The sequence below is a fragment of the Neovison vison genome, chromosome 3, assembly GCF_020171115.1.
Source record: "Neovison vison isolate M4711 chromosome 3, ASM_NN_V1, whole genome shotgun sequence".
Lineage (NCBI taxonomy): Eukaryota > Metazoa > Chordata > Mammalia > Carnivora > Mustelidae > Neogale > Neogale vison.
In genome coordinates this window covers 213,418,727-213,445,408 of record NC_058093.1, presented here as the reverse complement: position 1 = coordinate 213,445,408, position 26,682 = coordinate 213,418,727, and the positions used below count along the sequence as shown (strand labels likewise).

General features: G+C 54.1%; 1 protein-coding gene across 1 annotated transcript; it reads right to left on the bottom strand.

Annotated features, from left to right (window-relative positions):
* Positions 1–32: 32 nt before the first annotated feature.
* On the bottom strand, positions 33–26,667 carry PPIL2 (peptidylprolyl isomerase like 2). The gene is made up of 20 exons (XM_044243779.1): positions 26,529–26,667; positions 24,776–24,825; positions 23,286–23,331; positions 21,144–21,206; positions 20,092–20,143; positions 15,320–15,371; positions 11,677–11,768; positions 11,256–11,345; positions 10,351–10,426; positions 9,484–9,644; positions 8,221–8,296; positions 7,543–7,649; positions 6,997–7,086; positions 6,637–6,670; positions 5,949–6,066; positions 2,042–2,098; positions 1,582–1,654; positions 1,405–1,467; positions 1,173–1,312; positions 33–910 (listed from the first exon to the last, which is right to left on the bottom strand). The coding sequence occupies exons 1-20, from the start codon at positions 26,558–26,560 to the stop codon at positions 814–816; spliced, it is 1,569 nt and encodes a 522-aa protein (XP_044099714.1). The 5' UTR covers positions 26,561–26,667; the 3' UTR covers positions 33–813.
* Positions 26,668–26,682: the final 15 nt, after the last annotated feature.

Sequence of the window (26,682 nt, the reverse complement as noted above, 5' to 3'; positions counted from 1 at the left end):
GAAACAGAAAACAAAGGGCAGACAAGCAAATGTTAAGGATTTTTTGACATTTATAGAAAAATAAAAAGAAGGGATTTTTAAATCCAGAAACAATGGTGAGGCTGGTCTGAAAGCCATAGTGCTTGAGTGAGGAGTCAAATGTTTGAGCCCAAAGTCAGGCCCTAAGGGCGGGGGCAGCTGCTCCCATGGGCTCTTCTTCCCATCCTGAGGCAGGGGGCCAGAGCAGGCCCACGGGGGAACATGGCTATGACTGTCCAGAGTCCTTTTGGGGGCGGCAAGGGTGGGGGGCAGGCCTCAGCTAGTCCAGGCAAAAGGCAGCAGGAGAGCTTTTAGGAACTCGGGTCAAGGCTCTGGTCAAGGGTCCTCAAGCCACAGGCAACAGGAGCTCTCTAGTCTGTGGCAGCACCCAGGAGCTGTCCTCCCCACGGCCTCAGGCGAGGAGGTCAGGCTCTGCAAGCCTGTTTTTCTAACGAGGTCCCAGGTGCTAACGCTGAGCATACAGTACCCAAGGGAGATGACAAAAATGGGGCTGGGGAGGAAGGCAGAGGCCTCTGCCTTCTTCCCCCCACCCAGGCCCATCTTGCAGGTGGTCTGAGATATCATTTGGGCTTGGCCCCGGCCTGGGAAGAGGGTCGGGCCACTGTACCAAGTGAAGGCGGGGAAGGCCTGTGGACTCCGAGGGCCAAGAAAGGGGACTCCTGCAACAAGCAAGAGCTTTAGTGAGCTGTAGTCAGAAAGGCAGAGAACTCCGTGGTGTGGATACAGGTCCCCAGCCCTGAGTCCCTCTAGGGCTCCAGAGGGGCAGACCTGCTGCTACCAGGAGCTGAAGTCCCCAAAGCCTCGGCTGGGCTTTTTCTTGGCTGCAGGGACAGCTGTGCTGGTTGAAGGCTCTTCCTCTGCTGCCCGTTTCCTGGGAAGAGGGGAAGTGCTTGAGTTGCTGGGTGTAGACGAGTCCCCCGCGCTGGGAGCCCATGCACACCCACAGCGCCTGCTCAGTGTGAGGTCGCGCAGTCACATATCCCCCCCGACCCCGAGTCCTTGAGCTCCAGCCTACACAGTGGCCCCCAAGGCACCTCCTCCCCGCCATTGTCCGGTTCTCTCGCCACAGGTGGGCTCGAACCATGGGCGCTGGGAAGCCCCGCAAATGGGACGAGCACCCTCACTGCACTCACGTGGCTGCTGGGTTGATGTACTTGCCCACCCCCTGGCGGTACGTCTGGGGGCCTTGGCTCCCCGCCTTGGGCTGTTGAGTTTTTATAGCGCTTTCTGGGGCTGCCTCCTCGAGCTGTGTCTTCTTCCGTTCCTCAGCAATCTGGGACGGAGCAGGGCAACAGCTGGCTCGGAGCCCCACAGGCTGGGTGGGGTTCCTGCAGCCTCCCGCCGGCCCGGGGGTGGCCTCCTCACCTGAGCATCGGCCTCCTCGTAGGGGTCCACAAACACGGTGGTGGAGTCGATGCGGATCTCCTCCTAGCAGCAGAGGGAGGCAAGTGAGTAGGCGGTGGGAGGCGGCAGGCCCCTCCAAACCCGCCTGCCCCGTGCCCATCCTGGGCAGCAGTTCCCCCAGTCTCCCTTGGCATGTACCTTAGGGCGGTCAGTTTTGGGGTCACTCTCCACGTTCTCCATGGCTGTCAGCGTGTCAAAGCCCCCAACAACCCTGTAGCCAAGGAACAGGGGTACCTCTGAATGTGCCCCAGGGAAGGATAACCCCCAAAAGCATGGCAAGAGGGGCAGAAGATGGGCCTGAGAAGGGCCACATGGATGGGGGCGTGGCCTGGGGACGGGAACCAAGTGGGGGGCAAGTCTGGACAGGGCAGCTGGCCAGAAGGGGCCGGAGTGGCCCTCCCCTCAGCCAGGAGGTCCAAAGAGCCAGCCATCCCCTGGCTAACAGAAAAGGCCCAAGTCCCCACTTCTGCATGGCTGTGACCTCAGCAGTGACGGTGGTTGTGAGACCAAATGAGCACTGAGCCGGGCATGGAGAAAGGCAGTGAGAGGGTCCCACTGAGAAAGGAGCCCTCCCACACCAGCACCCCCAACCTCTTACCGCCCAAAGATGGTGTGCTTCTTGTCCAGGTACGCACAGGATCGAAAGGTGATAAAGCTGGGCGAGGAGGAGGGGAAATTAGGAAGCGCCTGTGAGCTTCCCCACCCAGCCTGCTTGGCCCCCAAGGCTTCTGGGCACCCACTAGGCATCCCTGTCCTCCAAAAGCAGCTCTGGGAAGCTGGTGCTTCACTTGTATGCGTGGACCCCACACATATGCCTGGTTGGGGCAGGCCGTCAGGCAAGGCCACTGAGGGGACCGGAACCCCGGTTCCCCAGGAATAGGTCTGGGCAAGGCCAAGGGAGGCTCTGCCACCAGATCAGGCTGCAGCCAACTTCTGGTGGACAGACACTGCCAGAGCCTGCAGGCAGAGGCTGCTGGGAGGGGTCTGAGGTGGGGGGAAGGGAGACTGGACACCAGAGACCAACCCACTGTGACAGCACGTAAAGATGCAGGGACTCTGAACTGGAAGAGAGGAGACGGGCAAGAAAGGAAGAGACCCTGAGGAATGTGGGTAAACACCCATAAATGCTGACCTAGTAAATTTTCAGATCTAATTTGGTGTAAAAATGAGTGAAATTTAAATATCCAACTATACGAACATGTGAGCTGGCTGGGCTGGGGGGATGGCACAGGCAGGGTTTGTCTGCGAGGGAGGGAGAGAGATTAAGTGGTAAGTGCAGAACTTTAAATAAATCTACTTAAAGCCAAAAGTGACACATAACTTCCAAATCAGGTGAAAGAGAAAAGGAAGAAATGAAAAGTATTTTTAAAAAGGGGAAACCACGCATGCCTGGGTGGCTCACTCAGTCAATTAAGCATCTGCCTTTGGCTCAGGTCATGATCCCAAGGTCATGGGATCAAGCCCCACATCGGGCTCCCTGCTCAGCGGGAAGCCTGCTTCTCCCTCTCTCTCTGCCCCCACTTGTGTTCCCTCTCTCACTGTCTCTGTCTCTGTCAAATAAATAAAATCTTTTAAAAAAAGGGGGGGTAACCAGGAAGTACAAATTAAGATAATAGAAAATACAGATACTGACTGGAAAGTTAAGTACACACCTACGACTGTCAGTTTGAATTAAAATAACCCCAAATCTAGGTGTGTGCCATTAAAAAGACACCCCTAAAACCTCAAGAATCTGGAACGCTCCAGGTAAAAGCATGGAAGAAGAGGCCCAAGAAGAGATGGGAGAGAAGCCTTCTGGGGCAGGGTCTCTGGAGGAGCAACCGGTTTGGGCCGGAGAGCCCTCCTGGGACACCATGTTACCCACATCCCCGACAGCCCACGGCACACACAGTCAAGCAAGGGACAGAAGCCGAAGCCCATTCCGCCGGAGTCAACACCCCTTCAGAGCCGACCAGGCCTGACCAGACGCGGCCAGCAGGCAAGTCTCCACAGACGTCAACACCCACAACTGTGCAGACCTGAGCTCTGACCATCAAGTGGGTCTCTTGGCCATGCGTTGCTAAGACAGGTCAGGAAGCTTAAAAGGGAATGAAATAGTCCTGAAGGAAAAAGGAGGAAAGAAAAGCAATGACAGGGCAAACAAAGATATACCAGAAAGGAAGTCAAGTCTACAATTCGTTCTATGACCTAAGAAGACAGCGAAGGAAACACGAGCGGTAGGCATGCACAGCCTCGGACGTCTGTAGTGGTGGCGAGCAAGATGGGAGCCTGGGAGAGGAGAGAAACTGGAGGAAGCCAGTGAAGATGGAAACAGAAGGAAATCGCATAAAATAAAAGCAGGAAAGCCTTCCGTAAACCATTAAGGAGAGCAGGAATGCGGACACAGTGACGGACAGGAAGGGAGATGCCGCAGAAGTCTGGAAATCTAGAGACGGACCAGTTCCATTCTGGCACAGCAGCAGCGACCCAGATGGCCCTCAAAGCATAACCCGAACTGAGGAGTCAGTGTGAAAGATCCGCAAAAGCTGTCCCTGGCATGTTACCTCACCAAGCAGACCGGAAGTGAGCTAAACCCACCCCAGGCGGTTCACACTGGGCCTCAGGCCCGACCAGCCCAGCTGCCTTCCAGGACAAAACAGTGACAAGCCAGGCTGGTCAACCCAACGCTACCGTCCACAGATTCCAGAAGGAAAAGAAAACGGTCTGATCGTAGTAACAGATGCTAAGAGAAAAGCCACTGGAAACACAGCCTCTCCCAAAGAGTCGGGCCGGCAACAAATTTGATCAGATGGCAAAACAGCACGGAACCTGTGAGCGGGACGCCCACGTGCTCTCCTTACAGGGCCGACCGTGAGGGAACTAGTGTTAATGCTGGAAGAGCAACAATACCTTGAGCTGATAAATGCTGAATATCTAGGAAACCCAAGACACTTTTTTTTTTTTTTTAAGATTTTATTTGTCAGAGAGAGAATGAGCGAGTGCCCACAAGCAGGGGCAGAAACAGGCAGGAGAAGCAGGTTCCCTGATGAGCAGGGAGCCCTATGTAGGATTTGATCCCAGGACCCTAGGATCATGACCTGAGGCAAAGGCAGGCACTTAACTGACTGAGCCACCCACGTGCCCCAAACCCAGGACACTCTTAAAAACTATTTGAATAAAGTAGTTAGATATAAAATCAACTTTTAAAAAAAAAGATTGTATCTGTTTGAGACAGAGTGTTAGGGCACACAAGCAAGGGAGAGGCAGGAAGAGGGAGAAGCAGGCTCCCCACTGAGTAGGCCAGCCTGACAGAGAACTCGATCCCAGGACCCTGGACCATGACCTGTGCTGATCACAGATTCTTAACCTACTGAGCCACCCAGGTGCCCCCGAAAATAGACTTTATATGAGCAACTGAACTGGAAAAGAATTTTGATTTTAAAATACCAAATAAGGGGCACCTGGGTGGCTCAGAATATATACTGTATATTTTAAAATACTACGGACGATTCTTCCAACTGGGAATACCTGGAAAAAGTATCTGGAAAACAGATGCCTAATCTAAAAAGCTCTGAAGAAAAATACAAACCTCCTCAAAAAAAGTGAGCAAAGAGGAAAGAGTTGACAAAGAACAAGCAGAAACCAAAGAAATTTTAAAAATCAGAAATCAGGGACGCCTGGGGTGGCTCAGTTGGTTAAGCAGCTGCCTTCGGCTCAGGTCATGATCTCGGCGTCCTGGGATCAAGTCCCACATCGGGTTCCTTGCTCGGCAGGGAGCCTGCTTCTCCCTCTGCCTCTGCCTGCCTCTCTGTCTGCCTGTGCTCGCTCTCTCTCCCTCTCTCTCTGACAAATAAATAAATAAAATCTTTAAAAAAAAAAAAAAATCAGAAATCATGGAAGTCAGGTGAACTACAGCTCCCAGAGAGCGAAGGACAGACAGATCAAGAGAAACTCTGGTTGGCTGGGCACCCCCATTCCACCCAACGGGATGGTGCTGCAGGGGAATCCCATCAAATGTGCAGAACACCCCCCCACCCCACCCCCCTGCCGATGCCACCATCACCGGTCACCGGGCCCCATGTTGCACAGACGGATCTCCTCTGTCCTGCCCACTCCATGGCGTGAGGCTCCTCTAGAAAACTGTCTTGCCTCCACTCCTGCCCCTTCCAGGCTGGGTCTGGCCGCTCCCCTCCCCACACTCACTCCTGTGGGGCCCTCACCTCCTGCCTTTCCATCAGGACACAGGGCCACCCAGGCCTGGACTTCCAGCACTCCGTGTCCTGGGCCACCCCCTCTCTGCGGCCGGAGCCAGCATCTGCCGCCTCCCACAGCCTCCCTTGGGCCTCTGAGCAACCACCCAGGCTTATTCCTTCGTGGATGCATGCACACACACGGAGGTGGGGTTGGGGGGATGGGGGTCCTCTCCCCCAGGGCGCTGCCCACTTTCTGGGCAGGATTTGGGTGGAGCACACCCTGGAGGGTAAAGCTGAGAGGGAGGACCCACCCACAGGTGCCCACTGACTCACAACTGAGACTTGTTGGCGTTGGGCCCTGAGTTGGCCATACTGAGGATGCCCCGACCCGTGTGCGAGAGGTTGGGCCGGAACTCGTCTTTGAAGGGTTTTCCCCAGTATGACTCCCCGCCTGTGGGAGGAAGGGGCAAGGCTAGCAGCAGCAATGCCTGGATCCAGGCCAAATGTGATCAGTGGATGCAGCCCAGTTCCACAGATATGCGCTGAGTCCCGAGGGGCCCCGCTGAGTACTCCAGGGGGCAGCCCTGCTCTGAGGGACACCTCATCACCATCTCCCCACGGACCCCACCTCTAGCCTCCAGGCCCCTCAGAGCCCTGCATGGGGCTGGACCCCTAGGACAAGGAGGAAAGGGTGAGAGCCACAGGTCATGCCCACTCACACCACACCGGGTAAGGATACTGCCTGGGCCCTTGGAGCCGATGGACCCAGAGGGGGCTCCAGAGCAGCCAGAAGGCACCGCATGGCCTCTCCAGCCCATCCAGGCTGTGCAACCATCTCAAAAAAAAAAACAAGGGATGCGCCTAAGGTTGCCCCTCAGGCTAGTGGCTGTCCTATCAGATTCCACATCTGGAACTCTCTTGGCAGCACAACCCCCACCCAACTACCTCCCCCCCACCCCCGCCACCGCAAGGCCTACAGAGCAGCCAGAGCTGCTGAGGAAGCCCGCGCACCGGTGCCTACCTGTGCCCGTGCCGGTGGGGTCACCCCCCTGGATCTATGAGAGGAAGCAAGGCCAGTCAGCAAACTCTGCCAGGGAGCCCGAAGTCCCCGCCGGCCCTCCACTCGCTCCCCACCTGCCTGGCAGGCCTGAGGGTGACTGAGTGCCTGGTGAGGACACAGCCCTCCTGGGCCAGCTCTCTGCATGAGCCCAGCACAGCCGGGCTGGGGACTCACAGGGGTCAGTCTGCACGCTCCCCACCCGGGGAGAAGGGGCTCACAGATACGACTCTCAGCAGTCCCCGCAGCCCTCGCCCCGGCCAGGAGCCCTATGGCCCCCACGGGGGCACAGGTCTGCGGCCAGCGCGGATCCCTGTCACTCACCACGAAGTTCCGGATGGACCTGTGGAAGATGGTGCCATCGTAGTACTGCTTCTTGCAGAGCTTGATAAAGTTTTCACAGGTCTTCGGCGTCTACACAATAGCCCAGATGCCTCCGTGAGGCAAGGAGCAGACCGTGGGAGGATCACAAGCACCACCCAGGGCCCGGATCAGGCAGGGGGGCTGGTCAGCTGCCCAGGCCAGACCCGGTAAAGCAGCACCGTGAGGCTGAATGACAGGACACATGCACCTGCCATGACCCTGAGCGAGGGCCACCAAGAGACACCTGAGCAAGTGGGGGGGCAGGGGGGGTGTGCATGCATGGAGCCTGACCCCTTCTGTGGGATGGGCATACATGCCCCATCCAGAACACAGGCCCAGGAAGCACCATGCGTGGCTCCCAGGGTCCCTTCTGGGGAGGGGAGTGTGGGCACTGGGCCTTCTAGGGGGCAGGTAGAACATTCGTTCTCCCACAAGCGCATACAGGTGTGACTACGGACTGAAAAGCTGGGCAGGCATGCGGACCCTGGCGGGGACGGCCACACATACCATGTCGCAGTGCAGCTCCAGATTGAGGTCACCCTTGTTGGTGTGCAGGCGCACGTAGCCCTTCTTCTTCACAAACTGGTAGCGCAGCACGTCCTCATCAATGGCAGCTGCAAACCGAGGCCTGGGTCTGTGCTGCCCTCTGGCTGGGGCAAGAACCCCTACCCATACCAGGTCTGGGGGGAGCCCAAGGATGGGCCCTGGCCAAGCACGGGCTCACGGTGCCCCAGCCACAGGACAGGGTGGGTCTAGGGGCCAGGGGACACGGCGGGGCTCAGCAGTTAAGGTGGGAGAGCCTGGAAAAGCCTGGAATGGGATGTCATTGGATAGGTAGGGGACAGTGGGGGCCAGTAGGCCGAAAACACGAGAGGAAGAGGTATGGAGCCAGTGCCAAGGTGGGATGTAGGCTGGAGCCCAAGACAGGACAGCCCCGGTAGGTGGAAGGCTGGGCCTACGCCCCGGCTGGGCCCCCACTGCAGCCTCTGCCCCCGCCAGACGCACACACACACTTTCAGAAAAGGCCTATGGCTGCCTAACCACACTGGAGCCTAACCACACCAGAGCTGCCTAAGCACCCATGAAGGCCAGGCACAATGGCATGTCGCAGGGTGCAGGGGCAGGATGCCCGCCCTTGGCCGCTGTGAGGCAGCCTGCTGGGGACGGACATGCAAGGGCAGCTACCTGCTTCGTGCGTGGTCTCCGGAACCATGGCAGTGGAGGTAAAGGAGGCGCTGACCTTCCCGGTGGAATAGTGTGCCTGCAGAGAAAACGAGGTGGCCCATGAGCAGTGTCCCAGGAAGCTGGAAGGCCAGGATCCCACCTCTCGGGGCCCCCTCAGTGCCCTTCCTCCAAGAAGCTGTCCCTGGCGGCCTCCCACAGAGCCCAGCAGGGACTTCTGGGGGGCCTGGCTCTTTCTCTAAGGGCTCAGGGAGTGAGGGGACTGACCAGGGGCATGTGCGACAGAGGGCCCTGACTGGCCAGGAGGCTGAGACCCAGGTGGCCAAGGCTCTCATGGTAACTGAAACCCTGGACAGAACTAGGAACCAGTCACTGCTGGGGTTCACAGTATGAGGGACACTAGTTTCTTTTCAAAGGTTTCAATTTCCTAGAGTAAACACACTACTTTTTCAATCAGGGAAAAATAAGCCCCAATACGTTAAAAATATTTTTATCAGAGACAGAGAAGAGGGAAAAAAAAGGCATTTCTCCCCGTCAGAAAGAAGTACACCAAAATGCTAAGCACTGCTGTTTTAGAGGGATGGGATTGTGAACAACAAATTTCCTTCTCTCTTGTGAGTTTTCCAGGATAATGCTCTGAGGGAGCCTCAGAGCCCTCCCTCCCCTGGAGCCCTGCCTGAACAAGGGAACAAGCAGCTTTGGGGCCTGACAGGCCAGGGCACAAATCCTGTCACCATCACTGCCAACTGGGGGCCTTGGAGCCAAAAGTGGGTCTCATGAAAAGCAAACGTGACACCCAGGCAGAGGCCCAGGCGGTGGGCACCAGCTGTCCCCTCCCCTCAGCACCACGGTCCCCTGAAACACCCCTGCAGTCTCTCCCTGGGCTTCCTCTGGGCAACAAGTGATCTGCTCTGCAGGGCAGTGACTGCATCCCAGGGGCATGTCCTGAGGCTGCAGCGCCACATGGTAATCAGGCAGAGGTCCACCCAGCCTATCCGCTCCAGGCTGCTGAGCTTGGGCCAGCGTGAGACACAAACCCCGTGGGCCCCCAGCATATGCACCAGCCACCTCCAGCCTCCTGAGGCCCAGCCTCAGTGCAGGCCGCCTCTGGGCCCCCAAGGGGCAGCTGGGCTCTGAGGGGTCCCAGCCACCACCTTCCAAAGGTATCCCAGGGCCCCCACGAGCCCCTTCCCCCAGGACCTCTCTGAGGAGCTGAGATGGGCAGGCCGGCTGCGCTGGCAGCTATGTAGCCCTCTGCCTACTCACAGCATTCAGCTTGTCCACTTTCTTCTTCTCGGGGACCTTCATGGTGGCCGCCAGGACCTCGTCCCCTTTGAACTCCTTGTAGAGCTCCTGCAGCGTCTCACGGGTCTCGGCGTTCGTATTTTTCAAATAATAAGATGGGTCCTGTTTGGCCTTTTCTTCATCTACAAAACAGCACAGTGACCCTGCTCAGACGATCCCCCAGTGATGTCCCCAGACAGGCACGACAGGGACAAGAGGCCAGAGCCAGCTGCAACAGCAGAAGCCCGGAACAGGATGCAGGCAAGTAAGCCGAGCCCCTACACAGTGACTCCTGGGGGCCACGACACAGGGGAGGGGGACGGGGAAGAGCGCGAACAACAGCTCGTAAGGGTGGCAAGATAGCCCACCCTCAGGCGGTTTCCACTGTGGTCTACTCTGGACTCTGTCCCTAGCCACGCCCTGGCCACAGTCACCCCTTACCCTCCCAGGACCTGCCTCCATGCCAGAGGGACCCAGCAGCCTGCACTCATGACCTGTCCCAGCAGTGGGAACAGAGACAATTTCTAAGGAGCAAGGGGAGGACTTGGGAGAGGACATGCACTCAGGGGGCCTGCGGCAGAGTCCTGAGTGGGGAGGAGGTGGGGCCCAGGCCTCCACCATATGTGGCTGTGGGCACCAAGCATATGGGCCCCAGCTGGGACTCCCCACATCATGCCCCCCGTGGGCGGGTGTGGGTGAGTGCGGTCGTACCAAGGTCGGCACAGAAGGGAGCATAGGCCAGTCTGGACTCAAGCAAGATTCCTGGATGCTCCCACCCCCAGCAAGGTGAGGGCTTTACCCAGAAGGCATGGACCTATTTCAGCGCCAAAGCGCTGTGCTTATACTTACCAGGATCTGTCATCTTCATGTTATTCTTCACATGAAAGAAATCAGAGACGTTGAATTTGTCCAAATTGGTGGGGTCCTGCAGCAAAAAGAACATGTGCAGCAGAGTGAGCCGGGCTACAAAGGACAGCCGGGCGGCCCCAGGGGCATAGGCCCGGAAAGAGAGAGGGAGGGGCACCATGGAGATCTGGGGTGTCAAGCAGGGAATGGAGGGCACCTGCGGTCAGGAGCGGGCTCTGCCAGAACAGGGCCAAGAGCAGGGGTGGGCGGGGGGGTGGACACACACTGGCACACTGTGTCCCGTTCTCCCCGGCATACGGCCAATGAGCATGGATGGACGTTCATCTAGGGGGTGAGGGCAGACATGAGGCAGCCAACTTAGGCCTCCCACACACACACCCTCACCACTCCCTTCAGCCCAGCTGCCAGACACAGAGCCCGCAGCACCTCGGGCCCACCCCGTGGGAGGGAGCATGCATGGACCTCTGATGAGGATGGGGTAAGTCAAGGATGGGAATGGCCCACGAGGCCACCCCCAGAGTTTCTAAGTCCAGGTCTTTCAGGAGCCCACTCAGGGCTGACACCTAGAGGCACGTCCTCTGCTCAACACTGGAGTAGAACACATACCAGCCCGTCCTCTCCCACCTGGATATGCAGATGGCTTTGGGGGCAGAGATAAGATACCCGGGCCTAGCAAGGACAGGGATTGGAAGGAGAGATGTGAGAGCCAGACAGAAGCGGCCGCGCAAAGGCCCAGGCGGATAGAGAGCAGGGGTGCTGGAGCTGGGGGCAGTGCGGGGCAGCTGGGAAACCACAACCAGGCATGCCCAGAGCCTGTGCAGGGAGGTGGGGTTGGCAGAGGGCATCGGGGCCCACCCTCAGAAGAGCAGTGGCAAGGGGATGCCCACCTGAAGGGTGATGATGTCCTGCCGAGAGAAGGGCTCGTCCGTCAGCAGGTCTCGGAAGTTCTTGGCCTTGATATTTAACTGTTCCACTGCCTGCAGCCAGGAGGGAGCCCGCTGTTAGGGTGCCTGCCCCAACCCTGGCCCTGGGAGCCAGGAGCTCACCCAGGTGCCAGTGCCATTCCAGGGGGGAGGGAAAGGATGGCACAACCGTGTACCCCCCCACCACAGAGGGTGGAGCCAGCTGAGCCGCAAGGGCCACCGGAAGGGCAAACCTCTTCTTGACTGCACCAGTGGCTCTCAGAATGCAGGCTCCACAGAGACAGGCTGTGCCCATGGTGCCCAGGGCAACCTCAGCACCAGCCCAGGGTTGCCCTGAGACACACCCCTAAAGAGCCTACAGGCGACACGGTTCCCAAGAACCCACCTCGTAGGTGTAGACATTGCCGGTGGTTCTGACAGCTACAATGTGGGTGTTGTTGGTGAACACGGTAAACAGCACTGGGCAGTGGTACTTTCCTAGAAAGAAGGCACATAAAAAACCAGTCGAAGAAAGGGCCAGGGTCAGAGCAAGGGAGGACACAGAACCCTGTGTCAGCAGGCCCAGAACAGAGACCCACAGACAGTAAGCTGCTCAAGTCCCCGGCTTCAATCCCAGTGGGAAACTCCTAATCGTCCTACAAAACCCAAGCCCCGCACGGCCTTCCTTGAAGGCGTCTATGCCATCAGCCTGCTGCTAGCAGCCACTACCCTGGTCTCCTCCTCCTCCACCTCATACCTTGCCACATTCCCTAACCCCCTGTACCCTTGCCTGCGTTATTGCAACAAACTCCCACTGCCCTCCCTGCCCCTGCCTTGCCAGCTCTGCACCAAGCAGCCAGGAAGCCCGTTCAAGTAAGTCCCAACAAATACACTGCGGAAAAAGGGGGGAGGATATTTACAGATTGAGACTCAGGACAAAGCAAGCACACAGATTTGTGTGGGCTTCTAAAAAATCTTGATTTGAAAACTAGAAGAAAAAGATTATGAAAGTATTCCAGAATTTTGACCACAGGCTGGATATCTGATACTAAAGAATTCCTATTAAGTGGTTAGGTGTGATGATGGTACTATGATGGCTTTTTAAGTCCTTATCATTTAGACATACACACTGAAGCACTTAAGCATGAAATGACATGGTATCTGGTATTTGCTTCAAAATTACCTAAGCAGGTGTCACACGGGAGCACAGATAAAACCACACAGCTCTGAGTGGACAGGAACTGAACTGGGTGATGGCTACGGAGCAGGGATCACCGTACTAATTCTACTTTCATTTGTCTGGAGTTTCCAATTAAAAGCAAAGCCAAAGAGGCGCCCAGGTGGCTCAGTTGGTTGAGTGACTGCCTTCAGCTCAGGTCATGATCCTGGAGTCCCGGAATCGAGTCCAGTATCAGGATCCCTGCTCAGCAAAGGGTCTGCTTCTTCCTCTGACCTTCTCCCTCTCAGGCTCACTCTCTTTCTCTTTCTCTCTCAAATAAATACATATTTTTAAAAAATAAATAAATAAATAAATAAAATAAAAACAAAGCCAAAAGGGGGCCTGGGTGGCTCAGTTGGTTAAGCGTTCAACTCTTGACTTCGACTCAGGTCATGGTACCAGGGTCCTTGAATTGAGCACCACAGCAGGCTCCGTGCTCAGCGTGGAGTCTGCTTGAGGATTCTCTCTCCTCCTCTCCTTCTGCCCTCCCCCTCCTCATACACATGTACATGCCTGTGCTCGCACTCGCTCTCAAATACATCTTTAAAAACAACAACGAAGCAAAAGGGGCACCTAGGTGGCTCAGTCAGTTAGACATCCAACTCTTTTTTTGTTTTGTTTTGTTTTTAAAGATTTTATTCATTTATTTGACAGAGAGAGAGCATAAGCAGGCAGAGTGGCAGGCACAGGGAGAGAGAAAAGCAGGCTCTCTGCAGGGCAGGGAGCCCAATGCGAGACTTGATCCCAGGACCCTGAGATCATGACCTGAACCAAAGGCAGATTCTTAACCAACTGAGCCACCCAGGTGCTCCAAGCATCCAACTCTTGATCTCAGCTCAGGTCTTGATCTTAGTGCTATGAGTTCCAGCCCTGCACTGAGCTCCATGCTGGGTATGGAGCCTACATTTTTTTTTTTAAGGATTTTATTTATTTATTTGGCAAAGAGAGATCACGAGCAGGCAGAGAGGCATGCGGGAGGTGGGGGCAGGCTCCCTGCTGAGTAGAGCCCGATGTGGGGCTCAATCCCAGGACCCTGAGATCACGACCTGAGCTGAAGGCAGAGACAACCCACAGAGCCACCCAGGAGCCCCTTGAGCCTACTTTAAAAAAAAAAAAAGTAAAAAAAAAAGGTGCTGGCTGGTCGAAAATGTTTAAACAATAAAACCAGGTGAATGGTCAGATGGTCAGATCTTATCTCTCCTCTCTGGCTGGCAGCTGGGAGTCCTGTGGGTGCCGTGTCCTGCATGACTGCTCTGCACCGTCCCTACTCTGGACCCCTGCTTCTACCCCTACACTGTCCCAGCAATATAGGCCTCCTCAGGGCCTTTGCACCGGCTGTGCCCTCTGCCTGGAATGCTTATCCCCACATCCCCTCACACCTCCTGTCTCATCGGATTTCCACACAAACCCCGTCAGTGTGTCTCGCTGTGACTCCCTCACCTCCCCGCTCCCTATCTTTGGTTGTTGGCAGAAGCAGCATCTGACACACTATGGTGAACCATTGTCCAGTTTCCTCCCTCATCGTAATGTAAGCTCCTTTTACTCCAGGAGGGATGTGGCCTGTTTTGCTCTCTGCACGTGGCAGGCACTCAGTAAATATGTGCTGAATGAGGCACACAGTGGGCCTCTGAGTCAGCGGATCTCCGAGCTCCTCAGAGCTCAGAGCTCTGAGCAGGAGGTCTGCAGTGCTTATCTATCATCGTGGAGCTCTGAGTCCCCAGGTCATCCACAAAGCGCCGTGCTCCAGCTTTGTTGAGGCCTATCCTCATTTACAGTGAGCCAGCACCTACTGTGGCCCAGGCTCTGGGGCAAGATGGGCATGTCAGGCCCCAGCATCTTCCCCGGGATGCACGCACCCATTAAGCGCTCTCAACAACCTCAGCCATGGCACCTGCATGGGCTGCAAGAACTGTGCCAGGCCCACAAAGAGCCAAGAGCAAGGTGGGAGCCCGCGGGGAAGCACCTCAGCTCTGGTATCTGACAAGAACAGCGGAGGGTGTGGAGAGCTGGAAAGCAGGATCCCTGGGCTGGCGTAGGGCTTTACAACCAGTGGTGAGAAGCCCAGCCGAAGAAGTCCCCAGCAAACCCAACACACCCCCCACCCCCACCTGCCCTGGGCCTCTGAGCAGCTCCTGCCTCAGCAATGAGCAGACCAGGGTCGCAGCTAAACAGGGTCCATGCCCACAGGGCCCAACTATCCAAACAAAGGCCATCTGCAACCCTCACAGCCCCACTGCCCTTGTGGGAAGCAGTGCCCAAAACTCAACATTTTACCCCCTCTCCCCTCCCCAGCTTTAAACCATCTGGACCTTTAAGGAAAAATTGTTACATCTTTTTTTTTTAATTGGGGCAAAATACACATAACCTTTGCCACTTCAACCATTCTATTATTTTCAGTAATCTTTACTGCCAAGGTGGGGCCTGAACTCACATCCCCGAGATCAAGAGCTGCGTGCTCCACTGAGTCAGCCAAGGTGCCCCTACATATTTGAAAAATTAAGGGGCGCCTGGGTGGTTCAGTCTGTTAAGCAGCTGCATTTGGGTCAGGCGATGATCCCAGGGTCCTGGGATAGAGCCCCATGTCAGGCTCCTTGCTTGGCATGGAGCCTGCTTCTCCCTCTGCCTCTCCCTCTCCCTGCTTGTGCGGTCGCTCGCTCTCTCTCACACAGACACAAATGCATAAATAAAATCTTTTAGAAAAAGAAAAAGAAAAATTAAGTGTCCAGCTTGATCAGAGAGGAATGATGGATTCTGCAGAAAACATGGTGAGAGGCAGGGGCGCTGGGGTCCGAGCACAGTCTTTAAAATGGCTGTAAAAGGGATCTCTCACCTTCCTTGTTCTTTGCAAAGTTCAGCCTGATCAGGGACCTCCCATCCAGTTTCTGGAAGAAAAATTAATAATTAATAAGGAGCAAGTGATGTGAAGAAATGCATCACATGAGGCCTATGAGGATGGGTGAGGCAGAGAGATGGGCAAGGTCTCTGAGCACGCAGAGCCCTCACAGCAGCAGGCAAGAGGAGAGCCACAGGGGCCGCCCGGAGGGCCCTGAGACCCAGCAGTCACATGGGTAAGAGGGGCTGCTCCACGGAAACCCCAGTCTCCGAGCAGCACACTGACCTGCTCACAGGGCAACCCCTGCCTAGAGGCCGAGAGTGGAGATGTGTTTTATACTTCTCAAATGCTGACACATTTTAATGATGAGCCCTGATGTACTGACTACTTCTGAAGTTAAAAATGAATGTTACCATGAGAGACTATGGACTCTGAAAAACAATCTGAGGGTTTCGGAGGGGCGGGGCGTGGGAGGTTAGATGAGCCTGGTGGTGGGTATTATGGAGGGCATACTGCATGGAACACTGGGTGTGGTACAGAAACAATGAATTCTGGGGGCACCTGGGTGGCTCTGTGGGTTAAACCTCTGCTTTCAGCTCAGGTCATGATCTCAGGGTCCTGGGATCAAGCCCTACATCGGGCTCTCTGCTCAGTAGGGAGCCTGCTTCCCCTTCCCCTTCTCTCTCTGCCTACCTCTCTACCTACTTGTGATCTCTCACTCTCTGTCAAATAAATAAATAAGATCTTAAAAAATAATAATAATAAACTGAATTCTGGTATGCTGAAATTTAGAAAATAAAAAATAATAATAATAAAAAAAAAAGAATGTTATGGGGGCACTGGGTGACTCAGTCGGTTAAGTGTCTGACTTTGGCTCAGGTCATGATCCCAGGGTCCTGGGATGGAGCCCCACATTAGGCTCCCTGCCCGGTGGGAAGCCTGCTTCTCCCTCTCCCGCTCTCCCTGCTTGTGTTCCCTCTCTCGCAATGTCTCTCTCTGTCAAACAAACAAACAAAAATCTTAAAATAAATAAATAAATGTTACTTCTTCACCTAGGTGTGGAGTACACGAGCGTGCTCCTGCTGTTCTGCAGTAGGACTAGTTTGTTGAGGGGGGGAGGAATCAATACCCCCACGTGCGAAGTGACTGTGATGAGATCCTCCAGTTTTCAAAGTTCCTGCGCCATCTGTAGTTTACCTCTTCTATCAGCAACTTTACAAGGTCCAGGCAGCCAAAAGGCTGCCCCGAGGTCGGGGGCTTGGATTGGAACAAGAGAAGGGGACTGCAGAGAGACCCCCAGAAGGGGGAGGGAAAGCTGCATGCCCGGGAGCACCTAACTGAGAGCCCACATCCTGGTGGCGCCTGGCCATTCCGGTGTGGGCCTGGCCTAGCCCTACCTAGCCAAGCCACAGAGGAGATGCTGGGCAGGCCACCCGGGGCCAGGCCCCCATGTCCTCGCCCTCCTGCAGTGGCCAGCCCTCACCCACTCCTCCACAGCTGGTTTCATTCCTGCGGTGGCCCCTCAACTGCCCCCGCCCCACCACCAGTGCAGTGAGCATTCAGCAACAGGGTACTCGCTCCCAGGCTGCTCCCATCAGACAGCCCTCCTGCTTCAGGCCCAGGCAGCCTGGGTACAGGATCCTGCACACAACATGCTCCTCCTGGGTCCCCAGGAAGTGACATGGGCCAAGCCAGTTCCTGGTGAACTGCCCTTGGTTTAGCTGCCATGTTAGGCCTGGCCAGAGGCCGAGCCCAGAGCAGCTACATGTTTTGGGGCCCTAAAGAGCACCCATGAAGCAAAAAGCCTGAAAAAAAAAGTGCCCTAGATGCAACCAAATGACAATATCCATGGGGAAGGAGACCAAGGCCATAGTGACGAGCAGGGACAAGAAGACCTGAGGCAGTCCAGGGGTAGGGTGGAGGCAGAAAGTCACCACTGGGAGCGCAGAGCACGGAGCGTTGGCCGTGGACGAACCCTGCAGACTCGTCTGCTGCAGACGTAACACTCTTGTCAGGGAAGGCAATGAACCCCGAGCACAAGCCAATCACGGGGCACAGGCAGGCAGCACAGACCCCACAGGAAGCCCCTGGAAGCCCAGGGGCTTCCCAGCAGAAGACCTCACAGGAAAACACTGCCTAGTCACGCTTTTGAATGACAAAAAGTGAGGAAGAACACAGCAGACACCTGAAGGAGAGCGTTCTTCTTCCGGAGACCAGGGTGTAAGCACCACCTCAACCAACTGAGAAAAAACCCCACAGGCTCTGGGTGGCTGGGGCCACAAAGCACGACCCCCCCAGTCTAACCCCTTTCTTCCCAGGGCAGGGAAGGACCACTGGTGAGCCACCCACCTGATCCGAGGGGCCAAGGGCACCCTACACTCTGTCACAAGGGCCAGAGGAGCCCAGACAGCACAGAAGGGCCTCTAGGAATCAGGTAACAAGACCTCAGCTAAGTAATGAACCAGTGACATTTCACCTGTCCTAAGCTAGCGACCAGGACACTGTTCACACTGCTCGCCCCCTCACTAACCTCCCCCTCAAGCCTCACAGCACCCAGGTCCTCCTGGGCCTCCCTGAAGGTGGCCTCCACCCTGCATGGCTGCCAGGGTCTCCATCACAGAGCCGACCAGGCCTCAGCCAGCTTGCTGTCTTCCCCATCAGGGCAGGGCCTCATCTTAGCAGATGGGCTCCAACCCCCTGGCTCCAGCCAGCTCTCCGCTCCATGGTGCCAGAACCGGCCGCCTCACCCAGCCCGCTATTCCTCCTCACACAGGCCATATTTCATGAGGTGAAAAACCTCTCAGCCTCCAACACCTTCCTCTGGTGTCGACTGTCCTCCAAGGACCCACAGAAGTCCCTACCCTCCCTGCTGGCCCTCCTCATCCCACCTCCACCCCAACTGCCTGACCCACTCCATGCACCCAAATCCCTCCTGCCGCTCAGGGTTCTGCTTCGAAGGGATAGACCTTCCTGCTGAAGCCCCACTGGCCTGGAACACCAAGCACAGGCTGGATCGCCCAGTTCCACCTGCCCGTCCCAGGCACCTCTGGCACAGGACGTTAAGTGACCCAGTCCTCCCAAGATGGGACTGCACCTGGGCTCTCCCCAGCCCCGGAGAAACAGAGACCCCCATGTGACAGCCCTACAAGGCCCACAGGTCCATCTGTAACAACAACCATGGGTCCAGTCTCTCTGTGCCCCCTCCTCAGCCTCTATCCTGGTCCAAGTTCACGCAGCACCTCCTGCACAGACAAGGGCACAGCCCCCTGGCTGCTTTCCCACCTTCCACCTTGCCTCCCTGTAGTCCTGTTTCCTACACCACAGCCAAAGTGAGCCTTCGAAACGCAGGCCAGGGGCGCCTAAGTGACTTAGTTGGTTAGGCGTCTGCCTTCAGCTCAAGTCATGATCTCAGGGTCCTTGGATCGAGCCCTGAATCAGACTTTCTGCTCGGCAGGAAGCCTGCTCCTCTCTCTGTCTGCCACTCTGCCTGCTTGTGTGCTCTCTATCAATAAACTCTTTGAAATAAAACAAAGACACAGGCCAGATCACAACATGCTTCTGCATGAAACCCTGTCCAGCTTCCAGCGCCCCCAGAACAAACCCAAAATCCCCCCAGGGCCTTCAAGCCCTGCCTAACATGGCCTCTGACCATCTGCCATCATCCCCGGGTCTCAGCTTCAACGGTGCTGCTCCAACACCCTTCCCCAAGGCCCTCACCCCGCATCCCCGGCTCCCTGCCGGGGAGTGCCCCCACTTCCCACAGCTGATAGCTCCCAGGCCCTACCTGTTGCAGCTGCGGAACTGAAGAAATGGGCCTGTGCCGCAGTGTAAGGAACAAGAGGGCCCCAAGAAGTAAGGGAACCACCAGAGTATGGGAAAGGCAGCAGCCCCACAGATTTATGATGGAGGCCCACAGTGGGGGGCAGAAAAGGCGACTACGCTGGAACTTGGCTCTGGGGTTCTTTTCCCGAGTGGCACAGAATTCCTGACACTGGGCCTGTGTACGTGACAGAGAAGGAGCTGATTAACCTTAATCATGATAAAAACACAAATTAAGGGGCACCTAGCTTGCTCAGTCAGTGGAGCATGCAACTCTGATCTTAGGGTTGTAGGTTAGAGGCCCACACTGGGTGTAGAGATTATTTAAAAGTAAAATCTTAAAATGTTTTTTTAAATGCTCTCACCCTGAGGCAAAGAAAATTTCTAAAAACTTGATCCTTGTGGTTATTGAGGGTATGGGAAAACAGGCATTTGCCACTTCTCTGGAGGACAGTTTGCCAGTAGCTGCCGAAACAGAAAACACACCCTCCCCGTGACCCAGTAGTCCTGGGAGGACCCCCATATATGTGTCCAGAGATGGGCAAAGGGTGGTCGCTGTTTGCTGTAACAGCAGGTGACTTCCAACATGCCACAACAGCCCCACAAGAAGACGTGTGCAGCCACGACAGGACATGGAACAGCTCTACACACTGACGTTCAGATCTCTAAAACCCCAACAGGCGAGGAAGCAAGGTACAGTGGCGTTCACGCGTGGGACTGCATCAGGACCCAAGGAAAGAAAATGGACATCTGTACACACACATGTACATGTAAGGAACATTTCCAGAAAGGAACAGTGTGGGGAAGAGAGGGGAGGAGAGTCCCACTCATAGTGCCCCACGCACAGTCCTCTACCGCTCTCATGTGTACGCAAAAACCACAGAACAAAGGGCAGACGAGAGGACAGCGTTCAATCGGCATTATTTAAAAACTCATGCCCGGCCACCTACCTCACCGTTGCTGGGGTTGGTCCCATACTTCTTAAGCCAAGGGACGATATTACTGAAGGGAAGAGAAGAGAGAATGTCAGCCAGGTGGCCAGGTGCAGCCCGGTGATGAGCCCACCATCCATGAGGGCCACGTCCAGGTGAGCGGTGCAAATGGGCTTTGCTCCGCATCACTTCTGCTAGCCCCTTGCCTTGACCAAGGAAGTGAGGAGTGTTTCTGGATACATGGGTTTCAACGTATATCCAGCGTTTTTATTGTGGTTATGGATAAACAACACAACGCAGCAAAAAAAGATAAACGTAAATGTTGATACGTCCACACAGTGACATACTGGGCCAGCACCAAAAGTCAGGCTTCCAGAGAATTCTGAATGACACAACTGGGTGAAAAATGGATTCAGAATTGTCTTCACAGTACTACCCCCAACCATGTATCACAAATAAACTCACAGAAAAAGAAGGGTATAAATGTTGACCATAGTTATCCCGGATAGTTTTATTATGGCAAATTTTTCCTTTAACTTCGAAGTATTTTCCACATTTTCTTTTTTTTTTTTTTCCCCACATTTTCTAAATAGAGACTGAAGCATGAAGAATTTACAGAAGCTGGTTTATGCTGGAACATAAAACTGAGCACCATGCTTCAAAACACAGTATGGGGAAAGTGTACCTCAATTATGGCTCTACTTTCATAAATCGAAAAGTATTCAAGTTCGTTAACATTCCTAAATATAGGTAGGCCAATTAGAACCCTAGGTGCCCCCACCCCCGGATGGGGAGAGGTCAATGCTACCCCAGACAGGGACAGTAGTGCCTGCCAGCAAGGCTGCCTGCTCAGGGGTCACAACAACACTATGATCTCATCCCCGAAGCTCTGGAAGTCTCCTGGGTCCCCAAGAGGCCACCCAACACTCCCGAGGCTGCCAACACCCCAGCGTGGCCTGGCTTGGCAGTGCCTAAGACTCAAAACCCCCAGCTGGTTCCATACCCCCTTCCCAAGTGGGTGTCAACAATCTCGCCCCCTTTGTTAGCTCAAAAGTCGAGGGAAAACTCACAGCAAGTCGAAGACGACACCCTCAGGGGTGCAGACTGGGTAGGCGAAGGGCTGCAGAGAGAGACTGAGAAAAGAGCAGAGTCACTCCAGGTCACACAGTGGCTCCCATGACTTCTCCCTTTGTTTCTTCCTTCTTCCCTCCAACAATTCCAGGGATCCTCTGCCCAGCCAGGGCTGGGTGTCAGTTCAGAGATGAACCCCACATCCCTGCCCCTCAGAAGCTCCCTGCACACACCAATAAATACAAGGCAAGGGTCCCAAGAGGTGCTGAGAGCACCTTGGGGCAACAGCAGCCTCTCTTTCCCCACACTCTCTGCTGTGTCATTTGACATGTTCGAGGCCAAAACAAGTTCCTGGAGGCAGCCTTGGTGGGGCAGGACTAGAATCCACTCCCTAAAACCTCACACAGCAGGCAGGCCACACTCTTCTACTGAGACCTGCCCTCTCTCATCCCAAGAGACTCTGGTGGGCCTATCCTGGTCTGGGGGTGCTGGGCCCACTCCTGCTTAGAGTATGCACACAATCCCCCCCCATTTCCAAGGGGTAGGCATGTGACTCAGGCAAGTGCCCTAGGAGCCCTGGGTAAGTTCTAATACACGGATATGGGGGTAGATGGGTCTGCAGAGTCCCAGACTGCCACAAGCCATTTACCACCTCGTAGAGAGTAAAAAGCAGAACCCACAGATGAAGGGAGATTATACCTGGTGAACTTCCTTGAGCCAATACCCTTTTCTCTTGCACGGGGTTTCCATCGCCAGCCATCAAGAGCCCCGGCTGACCTGGCTTGTTTGTAAATTGGTCATCTCTAAGTTGGATCAGCACAGGTCAGTCCCCAGGACCTGGAGAGCCTGGCAATGATAGGGTCACCTCCCCAGATGCTGCTCCAGAAAGCCCTCAAGGAACAACCTCACCACCTCAACCAGTGGTGATCCTGCTGCTGCTGGGGGCTGATGACAACAGGGTCCAACACCAAAGCAAGTTCCAGATGGCAAGCTCCATGCATCTTCTCCAAAATGGGCCTCAAAGGGCATATTCTCAAGGCGCATTTTTACCCAGAACCCAAGGTACTTAAAAAGTGGATGAAACACAGTTTAGAGACCTCTTGGAGGAACTGGAAACCAAGGATGAAAGTATTTCCATAAAATCCATTCATGCACACTCTGAATGAGACCAGATTCCTGGGAGGCTGATGACAAATATCCGTGGGGAGAAATCCAACCAATGATGCCTCTGTCTCACTTATGGCCCTCCCTGAGCAAGTGCCAGGAGCAGGGAAAAGCCCTCACTCAATGCAACATGGGATCTTCCTGGGGCGGACCGAGTGGCTGCACCCTTGGCCCTTCCTACATGCTCGCTGCCCTGTGGTGTCTATCTGAGAGCACTAGGAGAGCTCTGTCAGTTCTCAAGGCCCATCATGACCTACGGAATCAGAAACCAACGGGACACACACATACACCCACACCCACAATGCATGTGTCCAGACCAGGGATGATCACAGCTTGAGCTTGGGGAAACTGAGGCCCAAGTGGCCCATCTCCCCAACCCCCAATGCCTGGGGTTCGTTAATGCTAGTCCCACTTCTCCAGCAGACCCACCTTCTGTTCATACACATACCAACCATGGCGGGAAGAAGCTCTGGGAGTGTCTACATTTGGGTCTCTCTCCATCCCCAACAGTAACCTGTGTTCCCAGGGAAGGGGGAAGGGGTTCACAGTATCATGACTACTACTGTTACTACTTAGACCCTGGACTAAAAAAAAAGCACAAAAGACATGGGCCCGGAGTCAGACCACTGGGTTCAAGCCTCAGGGGCATCACTTTCTGGATGTGGTGCCAGGGTGAGGGACTTCCCACTTTTAAATACTGACTCTCTCAAGTGTAAAACAGGCTTAACAACAGAGTCTACTTACCTTAGAAAGAAAGAAGCTAAAAGAAACAATGCATAAACATACAGACAAGAATGAGCAGAAAGGTAAGTATTAATTCTTATCACTCTTAGGTCACCTTCTCTCAGTTCAAGGAAGATCTAGGTGGTGGAATACAGACGGAACCCACATATGCCTCCCCAAGGACCAGATTCACTGTCAAATAACGAGTACCAGGAAACAAGTAGGAGGGACAGATTAACACTCGAAACTCTTACCTGCAGTGATCAAAAGGTAAACGACGAAAATTGGCTTGTGGGATATCTGTTTAAGATGAAAATAAAAGAAAGCTTATTCTATAAATAACTTCATATATGTGTTCCTACCACCAACTCAATCCCATGTTAAGAAATAGTTCACACTGGGACGCCTGGGTGGCTCAGTTGGTTGGACGACTGCCTTTGGCTCAGGTCATGATCCCGGAGTCCCGGGATCAAGTCCCGCATCAGGCTCCCGGCTCCATGGGGAGTCTGCTTCTCCCTCTGACCTTCTCCTAGCTCATGCTCTCTCTCAGTGTCTCTCTCTCAAATAAATAAATAAAATCTTCAAAAAAAAAAAAAAAAAACTTAAAAAAAAAAAAGAAATAGTTCATGTTAATCATCTAGTGCAAACACTAGTATGGGTTAAAAAACCTTTCAATAGGGGCACCTGGGTGGCTCAGTCGTTAAGTGTCTCCCTTCGGCTCAGGTCATGATCCCAGGGTCCTGGGATTAAGCCCCGCTTCGGGCTTCCTGCTTGGCAGGAAGCCTGCATCTCCCTCTCCCACTCCCCCTGTTTGTGTTCCCTCTTCCAAAAAAATAAATAAAATCTTAAAAACAAACAAAACCTTTCAATAGGTAGAACACATGGAGTATATCAAGAACGAACTTAGAGCAATAAGCCACTGAGGTTGGGTTTCTCCCACAACATTGCTGTGGGGCTTGGCTTTCCAAGACGGCTGTGCTGGTTTTATCCCCATCAGCAATTAATGAGAATGTGCTCTTTTTAATGCAGCCTTGATAAACTTGGGTATTATCATTCTTTATTAACAGAAAAAAAGAATGTTTATTTATGTCAAAAACTATCACCACCAGGGTGTCTAGGTAGCACAGTCAGTTAAGCATCTGACTCTTTTTTTTTTTTTTAACAGATTTTATTTATTTATTTGACAGAGAGGGAGATCAAAAGTAGGCAGACAAGTAGGCATAGAGAGAGGGGAAGCGGTTCCCTACTGAACAGAGACCGTGATACAGGGCTAAAACCCAGGACCCTGAGATCATGACCTGAACTAAAGGCAGAGCCTTAACCCCCTAGGCCACCCAGGTGCCCCTAAGCAACCAACTCTTGATTTCGGCTCAGGTCATGGTCTCAGGGTTATGAAATCAAGGCCTTGTCCTTCTGTGCTCAGCATGGAGACTGCTTGAGTCTCTCTCTCTCTCTCTCTGCCTCTCCCCCCACCTGCAGTTGCTCTCAGGCATGCTATCACAAAAATATATATAGATATATAGATATATATACCCTCACCGAGATTAATTTTCTCATGTGTTCAGTGTTCTTTTTTGTGAATTATCTGTGTTCTCAACCCATCTGTCTGCTACACTTTCTGTGTTCTTGTTCATTGTTAACTTTTACAGTCTCACTGTGTAGTGAAGACCATTATTACTTAATTACAAACCCCTCCATACACACACATCCACACCAAGGGAAACAGAAGGATTTCATGCCTTACCTGGTTTCTTGCCACCATAGAAGTGAGTGTATTCAGCACAGGTAATGTACCTGAAGAAGAGAAAGAGAATCTTACTACCACCATCCTTTATAAAGAGGACAGTCTCTGGAAGTAACCGATGACTGAATCGTTTCACTCATTCAACAAATGCTTATAAACACCTGCTACGTGTCAGACACAAAGTGGTTAATGCAACAGAACACAGTGATACACAAACTAATAAGCAAATACAAATAGTCCTGCTTTCCTCTGAAGGAAATGAACAGAATTTAACAGAAGGCTTAAAGATGCAAAGGAGCTAGTCATGTGAAGATCCAAGGGAAGAACTTTCCAGATAGAGGGACCAAGCAGGCTTATCACATATAAAAGCCCTGACATAGGAAAAGCTGTTGTGTTTTCAGAAAAGGGTGAAGTCGCTGAAGAAAAGCACACAGGGGCATCCAGGAGCAAATGAAGAAGGGTGGTGGTCAGATCACGCAGGGCCCCACAAGCTGGGTAAGGGCTAAGGATTGGCTTTAAACAGTATGGAAAGCTGCTGGAGGGTTTTGAGTAAGGCCCTGGCATGACTAACATAAGTCCTCAAAGCATTTCCCTGGACCCTGTGTAGAGAAGGACAAGCAAGAGAGGCAACAGAAAACCAATCAGAAGGCAACTACGAAGGTTCAAGGACGAGTGAGCATAAACTCCTACAGGACGGTTGCTGGATGAGTGAGAAGTGGCTCTTAGAAGAACCACAAGGATTTACTGATGAACAGGGGGAGGAGAGAGCCGCAGAAAAGAGGCCTCAAAGCTAACTCCCAGACTTCTAAGAAACCCAACGGCGGTGTGACCACTGAGAGAGGGGAGATGAAGGAGGAGCATATTAAATTTGAGATGTCTATCAGACCTCCAGCTGGAAATGTTGAGTAAGCAGCTGACTACTGCAAGAGAGGAGATCACAAAGAACATAAAGGGAAGAAAAAACGTGGAGGACATGGATATATGAAGTCTGGGAGAGGAAAGACGATCCAGCAAAGGAGACTGAGGATAGCGACGCCACTGAGGCAGACGTAAAACCAACAGCCTATGGTGTCCCACATACCAAAGAAGGTGTTCAGAAGGAATGAGGTAGTCAGCTGTGTCATGCTGTTGAGAAGCCCAACAAAATGAGAACTGTGAACTGATCACTAGATTTAGCAACAGAGAAGTTACTAGGATCCTGACAGGAGTAGAGCTGGGGAGTCAAGCCTGCCTGGAGTAGTTTCATGAAGACATCAGAACACAGCAAGCAGACGCAAGTCTTTCACGTCTTGTGAGAAAGAAAAAACAACAAATCACAGTGGCAGCTGAAGGGAGCACGGGGCACGACTAGTTTTGTTTTAAACTGCAAGACTCCGGGACATGAGTGTAGGCGGATGAACCAGCATGCAGGGAGACTGGAGGTGCGGGAGAGGCAAGGGCTGATTCGGGAGCACAGCTCGGGAGTGCAGAGGGGCCCGTGCTCGCCCAGCGCCAAGGCAGTGGGAGGGCAAGCTCAGAAGAGGGCATCTACGGCGTGTTAGAACCGGGAGCCCGGGAGACCTCGGCGCTGGGGGTGGGGCGGACGGGGGTTAATTCCCCGCCTGAGGAAGGGGCAGAGGCTCCCGGGACAAAGCGCCATTTACGAGCCGCTCTGGGAACCAGCTCTGAGAGAGGAAAGAAGGACGGCGCGGAGTGCGGGACAGGCGGGCACTGAGGCCGAGCGAGGCTCCGCTCCGGCTGAGGCTCAACTTACATCTTGTCCTTCTGATGCTGTCGCTTCCCCATGGCGGCGGCGGCGGCGGCGCTGGCAGTGCCAGGACCTGTAAGCGCGGAGAAACGACGGCAAACAATCCAAATCCCGACTTCCCGGCCCAGCTCTCTAATTACTTCCGGGTCTCGTGGACCCG

Excerpts from the sequence above, each read along its gene's own strand:
- PPIL2 (XM_044243779.1), bottom strand. The coding sequence starts at position 26,560 with ATGGGGAAGCGACAGCATCAGAAGGACAAGAT. Across the intron at positions 20,144-21,143 it reads GGTGTCGTCTTCGACTTGCT|TAATATCGTCCCTTGGCTTA; the intron begins GTGAGTTTTCCC and ends TCTTCCCTTCAG. Across the intron at positions 10,427-11,255 it reads AGGACATCATCACCCTTCAG|GACCCCACCAATTTGGACAA; the intron begins GTGGGCATCCCC and ends TTTTTGCTGCAG.